Source organism: Aegilops tauschii, chromosome 3 (genome assembly GCF_002575655.3).
Source record: "Aegilops tauschii subsp. strangulata cultivar AL8/78 chromosome 3, Aet v6.0, whole genome shotgun sequence".
NCBI lineage: Eukaryota > Viridiplantae > Streptophyta > Magnoliopsida > Poales > Poaceae > Aegilops > Aegilops tauschii.
In genome coordinates, this window is record NC_053037.3 from 403,082,695 (window position 1) to 403,092,553 (window position 9,859).

At 51.5% G+C, this 9,859-nt stretch overlaps 2 protein-coding genes across 2 annotated transcripts; one reads left to right on the forward strand and one right to left on the reverse strand.

Moving 5' to 3' along the window:
• Window positions 1-386: 386 nt before the first annotated feature.
• On the forward strand, window positions 387-2,364 carry LOC123497628 (protein FAR1-RELATED SEQUENCE 5-like). Its single transcript, XM_045234257.1, has 4 exons — window positions 387-981; window positions 1,113-1,570; window positions 1,678-1,686; window positions 2,035-2,364. Exons 1-4 carry the CDS (start codon window positions 387-389, stop codon window positions 2,362-2,364), a joined length of 1,392 nt encoding a protein of 463 aa, XP_045090192.1.
• A 2,318-nt stretch (window positions 2,365-4,682) lies between these two features.
• Window positions 4,683-7,129, reverse strand: LOC109771845 (uncharacterized). The gene is made up of 3 exons (XM_020330538.4): window positions 6,757-7,129; window positions 5,433-6,660; window positions 4,683-5,338 (listed from the first exon to the last, which is right to left on the reverse strand). Exons 1-3 carry the CDS (start codon window positions 6,923-6,925, stop codon window positions 5,008-5,010), a joined length of 1,728 nt encoding a protein of 575 aa, XP_020186127.1. The 5' UTR covers window positions 6,926-7,129; the 3' UTR covers window positions 4,683-5,007.
• Window positions 7,130-9,859: the final 2,730 nt, after the last annotated feature.

Here is a 9,859-nt window from a genome sequence, read left to right on the forward strand (position 1 = left end):
TTTTTTATGATACCAAAAAAGTTTATTCAGGGCCAGAGTCGGAAATCAACCGCCCGATCGTGAGCCATGCCCAGATAGAGTTGGCGCGGTAGAGCAAACTATAAGAGGATACCCTGAAAAATTGGGCCCGAATGTCATCGAGCCTAAGATTGGATTAACATTTGATTCACTAGGAGAAGCTTACGATTTCTACAATATTTATTCATGGGAACTAGGCTTTGGTACAAGGTATGGAAAGAGCAGGCTTAATGCAGAGAAGACAAAATGCATGCAAGAGGTTGTTTGTGGTTGCTCGGTAAGTCATGAGGTTTTCATTTGTCTCGCTTGTGTTGCAGGGGAAGCCGCTTAAGGAAAACAGTAGGTCTTGCAAATGTGAATGCCCAGCGATGATCCGCTTGTTGAGAACGCACGACAACGGCTGGTATATCACAGAGCACCGGGTGGAACACAACCACTCTCTGTCTAGCACGTGTGGAGAAAAGCTTAATTGGCCTTCGCACAAGCACATTGATATATACACGAAGGATCTAATTAAACAGTTAAGGCAGAACAACATTAATGTGACTAAGGTATATAGAATTATACGTAGTTTTTTTGGAGACATCGAGAAGGTCCCATTTACCAAAAGAACACTTAGGAATCTTTGTGGTAGGATCAACAAGGAACAGGCGGAGGATGATGTTAGGAAGACAATAGATGTCTTCGCAGATTTAGCTGCAAAAGATCAGGAGTTTGTATTCCGAGTGCAACTGGATGCTGAATGCCGGATTAAGAACTTGATGTGGGCCACCGGTAGTAGTAGAAATCAGTATAATTTTTTTGGAGATGCAATTACTTTTGACACGACATACAGAACAAACTTGTATGACATGCCTTTCGGCCTTTTCGTTGGGGTGAACAACCACTTCCAGAGTATTATATTAGCTGGTGTTCTTCTGAGAGATGAGCAGGTTGAAAGTTTTGAGTGGGTTTTCAGAATTTGTAAGGATGATGGGTGGGACTCCTCCGCTGACTATTTTGACAGGTAGGAAATGTAATGTGCTTTGTTTTTTTTCAGGCAAGTCACATTGCGAATATTATGCAATTAACTGCTAAATTGTCATGTCATGCAGACCAGTGCCGAGCAATGGAGGTTGCTATAAAAAGTACATTGCCAACAATGACGTACTGTTGGTGCAAATGGCATGTTTTGAAAAAGGCTAAAGAGACACTCGGTGGGCTGTACACAAAGAGATCCGAGTTCAGGGCTGAATTCCACAAGGTTGTGAACCACATGCTCACTGTTGATGAGTTTGAGCGGGCTTGGAAATTGCTTCTAGAGAAGTTCAACCTGAAAACACACGGTTACATGACTCAGATCTACGAGATCAGGCATATGTGGGCAAAGCCGTACTTCACTGGGGTGTTTTGTGCTAAGATGAGCAGCACACAAAGAAGCAAAAGCGCGAACAGCATGCTCAAGGCGTATGTTCCTCCGGGATGCCCCATGCACATGTTTGTCAGGCATTACATGCGTTTGCAATTTTCAAGAGATTCATATGAGAGCTACGAGGAAAAAAGGACCAAGATTGTAAGTATTTTGGTGATTTACAAATTGCAAATAGCTTGCAAAATACATTCATGAGATTCCGTGTAGACTAAAATCTCATAGTTAGCTGATGTTTTTTGCTTTTGTAGGCTGGAGTTGTATTGAAATATAGTCTATAGAGAGGCATGCAAGCAAGATTTACACGAGAGCGATGTTTGACCAGTTGGGGGAGTTGCTTTGCAGGGCTCATGGTTACAAGGTTGAAGAGGTTGAGAGGAATCAGGTGTACAGAGCTATACATACCCAGGCGGAGAAGCGAGAGAAGTGGGCAAGGAGTGTTTATCAGATCAAAATAACTGAGAATGTTGATGGGATGGAGTGCGAGTGCGGTTTATTCGAACATCGTGCTGCCATATGCTAAAAGTATGCCTCATCTTACAAAAAAGGTTATTCATCATCTTCCAAAAGGCACGTAACTAATTACTGAGTAAAATTATGTTTCCTAGGTAATGGATTTTCTCGGTTACACCGAGATACCGAAGAATTTGATCATGAAGCGATGGACGAGGGACATACTGCCGGCGCATCTCCAAGTTTACCAAAGAGACCATGCTGGTAGCAGGACAATGACACACAGGCACACAACACTGTATGTGCACGCGATGGAGCTTGTCAGGTTGGGAGATGCATCTGTCGAAGCTTACCAGAAAGGAATGGAGATAATCAAGAATGGGATTGCTTCGCTGGCTGAATATGAAAACTGTAGGGATGGCCTGGCAGTAGAAGACAGACCATCATTGCAGCAGGATGATCCAGCAACACAAGATGTCACCTAGAACAACATTGCCCCTTTGGTCAGTGATACCCGGATGCATGTAGATATTTTGGCTGACCTTGGAGCCCCTGAGAAGAAGAGGAAGGCTGGTAGACCGACGAACAGTCGTGAGAAAGCACCTTATGAGGAGTTGAGCAAGAGAACTAGGTTCTGTAGCATTTGCAGAGGCAAGGGCCACAAAAAGACAACATGTCCTGAGAGAGGTGATGCCCCCAAGCTGTCGAGGAGGGAAGCGAAATGCAGCAACTGCGGCTTGGCTGGGCACAAGCGTAATACATGCACAAATTCTTATGGGGTGAAGCTCCAGATCACAAGTGTGTAGGTTTTTAAGATGGTTCCTGGTTAACTGATAAAACGTTGGTACCGCTGTTTTTTATTAGTAGGGTTTTATCGAGTGGCATGTCTTGTTTTCCAACTGAAACAAATGTACGGTCGTTGTTGTCTGTTCATAAGTACTGTCTAATGGGCGTGCAAAAAGAGATGGATTACTGTCTAATGAGGAAGTTCCAGAGAGTCATTGTGTCTTCTTAATTGGAGCGACCTGTAGTGCGGGCACTGAAGAGGATTGCTCGAGCAGGTACATCTCGTAACCGACCTGCCACTCGTAGAACGAGCATTTCCCGGCCTGGAAAGATTTTTCAGGGCGGCGGTGTGGACTGATTAAAAATCAAGATTCAATAATCAAAAAAATAAATTGAGACAGATGGGGAATAGGGAATTTGTGGCTCACATCCTTCTTCCAGCACTTGTAGTAGCGATTACCAGGCTGGAAACCGCGAGGGCCACAGATGTTCGTGATGATTCTCTCTTTGCAGAACAGGCATGGGATTAGCGGGAGAGAAGACGGGGTAGGCTGGCGCCTGCTGGAGGAGGCAGAACAGTCCATCGCCGGTGTGGTTGGATCAGTCCGTGTATTGCAGAGGAAGAAGACGGGGAGGGGAGTGGTGGGCCAGGCGGTGGTGTGTGTAGAAATATTGGGCCTGACGCGGTGTGGTGGGCTCGGATGCCGCTCCGTTTGTCCAGTTCCATCCTCGGTTGGTACAGAATCGTTGGCGTGCATCTGTACTAAACGGAGCGGAGAGGAGAACAAACGGGCCCGTACATCTGACATGTGGGCCAGCGCTGAAAAATGTAAAACGAAATACGTGAACGAATACATGGACATGTGCAAATCTCGATGCAGGCGTGCGGTCTAGATTCCGGGTGCATCTGGACCCGAGAGCCAAAGTGGATTTCCCCTTGTTGAATGTGTATTAACTTGCAAAAAAGAGGGTTTATTTTAGCCATACTGATTTTTGTTGTTGCTTGCTATATCAATGGTAGCTTCTTTTAAATGTACTGAATTTTAGCATGTACTACATTGTTGCTTATGTGTTTCAGCTGGGCAACATTTCATCTTTACATTTCTTATTTGAATCAATTTTTCGTCACTGACTGCCTGTGAAGTACTTCCTCCGTCCTAAAATTATTGTCTTAAATTTGTCTAGATATGGATGTATCTAATACTAAAACGTGACTTGATACATCCGTATTTAGACAAATCTAAGACAAGAATTTTGGGACAGAGGGAGTAACAGAGCAGGGCCTCCCGAGACGGATTAGCTTTTTTTAGCTTTGTTTGGAGCTTGTCCTGCTGTGCCCCAGCGTAACTTTATGACTCGATTGTACTTTATACTGTTGTGTTGGATGCTTGGTTCGTTGCTTTATAATATAAAGCGGAGGGAAATTCTTTTTTGTAAATGATGTGGTGTAAGTTTGATGAATCTACGCCTCTTGGTTCGATTCAGATAACATCATACGGATAGTGTTCAATACCTGTCGGTAAGAAATTGACGATGGGGAAAGATGTGTACTCCCTCCGTCCGGAAATACTTGTCATCAAAATGAATAAAAGGGGATGTATCTAGATGTATTTTAGTTCTAGATACATCTTGTTCTATCCATTTTGATGACAAGTATTTTCGGACGGAGGGAGTACGTCTGTTGTGCTTTTACAAGGATAGGCTGTTTTTTTAGGGTGGCAGAGGGTGTGGGTGCAAATGATAAGTGAGTTGATCCTGTTCCTTGCATGTAGATCCGACGAAACACGCAGTCCAGGAGCTGGGTATATGTGATGGGTCGTGTCACTGGATAATTCCCCCCTTGTAACGATAGGCGATGGTCGAACTTACCTTCACGTGCAAACAAATACTCTGAATGTCTCGAGGAAGGGCTAGGCCTATTTTTCTGGTTGAAATTCAGTATGGTGTGGCATCAATGACCGCACAGTTCTGCATCACACAACAGTTCGGCGTAAATGCACAAGTACTGACGTGTCGATTCCCCGTCCAACATTAGCTGCACTTGATTTATCTCTGCATTGGTGCTGGAAGTCTGGAACTACTAAAACACAGTTGCAGCTAGCAGAACGCTACGTACGTACGCAGACCGAATTCACAGGCCACTTAAACACTTCTAGACACACACACTCTCTCTCACAAACACGCAGAGATCACGTGCACGCAGCACGCCTAATACAAGCACGACACAACATCTAAACCAGGATCAAACGAGTCAAACACGTACTTTAGAAGAGATCCAAGCTGGCGGGTTGTCGCGTGACGCTGCATGCCAGTGCAGCTCGGCATCAGTCACGAACCCACGCCTAGTGCTTGGCAAGCCCCTCGTTTGCCATCTTGAAGAGCTGCGCCTGCGCGGCGGCGGCGCGATCGTCGCCGGAGCTGAGCGCGGCGCCGAACGCGTCCTTCACCTGCGCCGTGGTGAAGGGGAACCCGCTGCTGACCATGGAGTTGAGCAGCGACGCCGTGCCCTCGCGGTAGAGCGCGCCCACGCCGTCGGCGCGCGTGTTGGCCAGCGCCTCCGGCACGGTCAGGTCGTACCCGAACGGCACCGCGGCGCTCGGGCCGAACAGCCGCACCAGCGGGCACCAGTATCCGAACAGGCCCCATATCACGCCCGGGTGCGACATCCAATAACTGCAATGCACATGTACGTTAGGTTAGTAGTGCATGGTAAACTAGTCATACGCATGATGCGAGGGTTTTCGGAAGTTTAACGAGCTACACGTACCCGTAAGGGCCAGTGGAGAACGGTGGGGTGTTTGGGTCAAATGGCGTGGGGGTGTTCGTCGGCGGCGTCGGTACCAGCGGGGAGTAGGGTGGGCTGTTTGGGTCGAACGGCGTGGGAGTGCTTGGAGGCAACGGTACGTTTGGGGTCGGCGTAGTGCCCGAGGGAGGAGTTGTGCCAATGCAAGGCGTCGGTGAGGTGCCCGTGGACGGGCAGCCGCCACCAGGCGTGTTTGGGTCAGTTCCAGTGGATGGCGAGGGTGGGTAGTAGCCACCACCACCAGGGGTGCTCGGCGAGGTGCCGGTGGACGGGGCTGGCGGACAGTCACCGCTACCCGGCGTTGTTGGGGAGGGTGGGTAGCGGCCGCCACCAGGCGTGTTCGGGTCAGTGCCGGTTGATGGTGAGGGTGGGTAGTAGCTGCCACCAGGTGTGGTCGGAGAGGTGCCGGCGGACGGCGAGGGTGGGCAATTCCCGCCACCAGGCGTGGTAGGCGCAGTGCCGCTGGCTGGCGAGGGCGGGCAGTAGCCACCGCCAGGAGTGGTCGGAGAGGTACCGGCGGACGGCGAGGGAGGGCAGTTCCCGCCACCAGGCGTGGTAGGCGCAGTGCCGCTGTCTGGCGAGGGCGGGTAGTAGCCACCGCCAGGGGTGGTAGGAGAGGTGCCGGCCGACGGTGAGGGCGGGCAGTCTCCAGTCCCAGGCGTAGTTGGGGCAGTGCCGGTGGATGGAGTGGGCGGGTAGTAGCCTCCACCAGGGGTAGTCGGAGAGGTGTCACTGGACGGCGCGGGCGGGGAGTCTCCAGTCCCAGGCGTGGTTGGTGCAGTGCCGCTGGACGGAGTTGGCGGGTAGTAGCCTCCACCAGGGGTCGTCGGAGAGGTGTCACTGGACGGCGCGGGCGGGGTGTCCACGCCACCAGGCGTAGTAGGGGCGGCGCCTGTCGACGGCGAGGGCGGGCAGTCTCCAGTCCCAGGTGTGGTTGGGGAGGTTCCGCTGGACGGAGTGGGCGGGTAGTAGCCTCTACCAGGGGTGGTCGGAGAGGTGTCACTGGACGGCGCGGGCGGGGCGTCCTCGCGACCAGGCGTAGTAGGGGCGGCGCCTGTCGACGGCGAGGGCGGGTTGTAGTCTCCACCAGGGGTGGTTGGGGAGGTACCGACGGATGGTGTGGGCGGGTAGTATCCTCCTCCACCTCCTTGCGGTGGCGCCGGCGAGCAGGGCGGCGTCCCGTGGGAATCATCTGCGGGAAAAAAACACGTAAAATCCCAAAAGTTCAGTACAAATATACTCCTTGTAACGGACTGGACGTGGTAAACGGGAGGTATTATGCACGCACGATTGCAGGGCGTGGGGCTTGGTGAGTGGCTTGGGTCGGTGGGGCCAGGAGGGTAGTAGTCCTTGCGGCCACCGAAGTTCCCGCCGTCGGCGACGAGACTTCGCGCCGAAGCGCCGGACGCCACGAGCAGACAGCAAGCCACGAACGCGGTAGCCATCGCCATCGCCATCGCCTCGTTCGCAAAGAGAGCTTCTAAGCTGAGGCTTGGGGCCTTGAAGTTGACACTCGCGGCGTGGCCCTCTTTTTATAAGCAAACGTCGCGTGTGTTTACCTTTGCATGTATACCCGCATGGTGTGCACTTGTGGCGCGCTCTGCAGCAACGCACGAGGTAATGCGTAAATGCACTATGCGTAAAGGGAACGGGGTTAGTTGGACACAGTCACGCGATGCCTGAAGAGCTAGGGTTGTGCTGTGGGTAGGCTAGCCGGCTCCATTTCTGGGATCAGTAGCGAGCTCCCGCACAGACCGGCCGCTCCCACAAGCAAAATATGGCGTAGCCCCATTGCCTTCCAGGTGTATGGCGCATTGATGTGCGCCGAGCTGAGAGTTACTGTGCTCTCTTGAGGCGTGTCAGCTTCTCGCGGTAGATGGCAACGTCGTGTCGTCGGCTCGCCGTGCTCGCGCGACGCGACGGTGCATGCATGCATGGTGATGCATGGGCTTGATTTTGGGCTGCAATGAGCGCAGGCGGTGTTAATGGTGGCCCTCCTTGAATGAATGAGAGCACTACTCCAGTTCTGGCGATGCTGCCATGCAAGCTCTTCTCTCGTGGACGGTCCTGAACCTCCTTAAATTGACTGCTGTAGGTAGTAGTAGCTCAGGAATTTAGTTCCACCTACCAACGTTGTGCATGCATAGGAGTCGCATGCAGTTCGCGAGGCGTCGTCGAGGAGGCACGGCCATGTGTCATTTTGTCTTGCACACATGTGTGCACGTTCGCCTGCACACTGATATGGCACGTTCTAGTTATGTTATCCTGCATTTCTGGCTCGCTTGATGTAGCAGAAATGTGAGAAGACATCGACGAACAAAAGGTAGTACTGAAGACCCGAATTTCTCAAAACACGAGAACATCGGCGCCTTAAAACCGGTCTTAAACGCCCAGTCGGACGGATCGGTCACTCACTGACCCAAAAAAAGTCAGACCTACCCGAGCGCCTCGAATCAGCCCCAAACGACCGGCTGTCCGGCACCCCTCACAAGTAGTCTAAATCTAGAACGAATATGGGAAGACTCGAGCATGACTGTCGCGTTAGCCCGACCCATCCTGGCCCATCACAACCTCATTCCGCCACCATAGAAATCCCACAAAGGGCATCGGTGGGTGTTAGTGCCTGCTCCATCGGCGCCAAGGACATGCACGCCCGAATCTGAGGCGCGCGCCGCCCACCGTAGGAGGCAGTGGGCTATGGAGAGGGTGGAGGCCTCGGAGGCGGTCACACAATCCTGCTGCCGCTGCCGCGGGGTGCCAGCGGTGCCTGATGAGGAGTGGCTCCTTGTGTGGCTCTATCGCCCTCGCTTATGACGGCGGAGACGGATGCCCGTTGGCTCCGGCGAAAAACGCGAAGGCGCTCGCGAGGCAGCAGATGCAGCGACGAGAGCGGCCCAGCTGAAAAGGCAAAAGGGTCGCACCGTCCGAAGGATGGTAATCTTCATCGAATCCGCCTCCTCCTCCGACATCATTGACGGCTTTGACGACCCACCACCTGCCGTTGACACCTACCCGGACGCCTATAGCAACGTCACTGACCGAAAGGGCAAAGGGCCGGCGAGGAAGTGGTGAAGCTCGGCCCTCTCTCTCTCACCCTGGGCATTTGGGTACCCGAACCCGAACCAAACCGTATTAACCGAATTGTCGGTTAATTCGGTTATCGAGTTAGGGTTCGGTTTTGCTAGTTCGGTCTTCAGGTTAGTGTTCGGTTTTTACTCCTAAAAACCCGAAATAACCTCTCTTTTTTTAGTGGTACCCGAAATAACCAAATTGACCGATATTTGCAAAACTCGCTGACGGTAGGCTGTGCTATATACGCACCAATAAATCAGGCCCACTAAAAAGCAGGCCCAAGTTGCACCGAGACAAAGCCTCGCAGCCCCGCACAGCACAGTCACACTCCAATCCTCGTTCACCAATTCTTGTCGCACCTAACCCTAGAGGCGGCGGCGGCTATCGGCGATTCGGCGGCCGACGGCAGCGGCGGCCAGTGGCGGCGGCCGGTGGCACCTGGACGGCTGCATGCATGCATCTGCTCGTCCGCTCGCGCGTCGTGACGCCGGGTGCCGCAGGAGACGACGTCGTTGACGCGACCACGCGGGCAGCAACGCCAGATGCCACAGAGGACGGCGCCGGACACCGGAGGCACGCGGGAAACGATGCCAGTTGCCGGACAGTGGTGACAAGACGAGCCAGCAGCTAGACAAGGATCTTGCAGCGTATTGACTGCTTCTTGTATGTATTGTTGCGTCTATGCATGTCTGAATTTGAAAACTTGTGTACTCTCTATATCTACTGCTGAGCTTGCAAACGTGGTACTTTTGTCATGTGTGTATGCATTGCTGAATTTGCCAAGGTGCTGCTTTGTCCGTTTGTATGCACTATATGCGCTATCTGAATTTGCAAGCATTTGTCTTGTGTGTTATGAACATTTCGGTTATTTGGGTACCCGAATGACCCGAACCAAAAATTACGGGTAATTTTGGTTCGGTCATTTTTCTGGCAGACAAAATTTCGGCTCCTGTTTTTGCCTACCCGAATTACCCGAACCGAAGAAACCGTAATAACCGAATGCCTAGGCTAACCTCTCTTCATGTTTATTTTTGTTATTAGTTATCTAGTTTGGAATTTGTCCGTCGGTTATGTGGATTATGTGAACTATGGTCATCTTATGTGGATCATGTGCATTTGTACATTTGTTTGATGATATGTGTAGTTTAGTTTCATGTTGCATCCTTTAGTATGGACTAGCAAAATGGCCCGTGCGTTGCAGCGGGAGAAAAAAACTTCATAATCTTCAATGGCCATGACCATATTTTCCTACATCACCGAGATACACTATCACTCCCACTTTGATGAAATCGTGAACAATTTTTGAAAATCATGAACAT

Coding starts and splice junctions, on each gene's coding strand:
- LOC123497628 (XM_045234257.1), top strand. CDS start 387: ATGATCCGCTTGTTGAGAACGCACGACAACGGCTGGTATATCACAGAG. Junction 982..1,112: donor TGAGTGGGTTTTCAGAATTT/GTAAGGATGATG, acceptor CATGTCATGCAG/ACCAGTGCCGAGCAATGGAG.
- LOC109771845 (XM_020330538.4), bottom strand. CDS start 6,925: ATGGCGATGGCGATGGCTACCGCGTTCGTGGCTTGCTGTCTGCTCGTG. Junction 6,661..6,756: donor AAGCCCCACGCCCTGCAATC/GTGCGTGCATAA, acceptor TTTTTCCCGCAG/ATGATTCCCACGGGACGCCG. Junction 5,339..5,432: donor TTCTCCACTGGCCCTTACGG/GTACGTGTAGCT, acceptor TGTGCATTGCAG/TTATTGGATGTCGCACCCGG.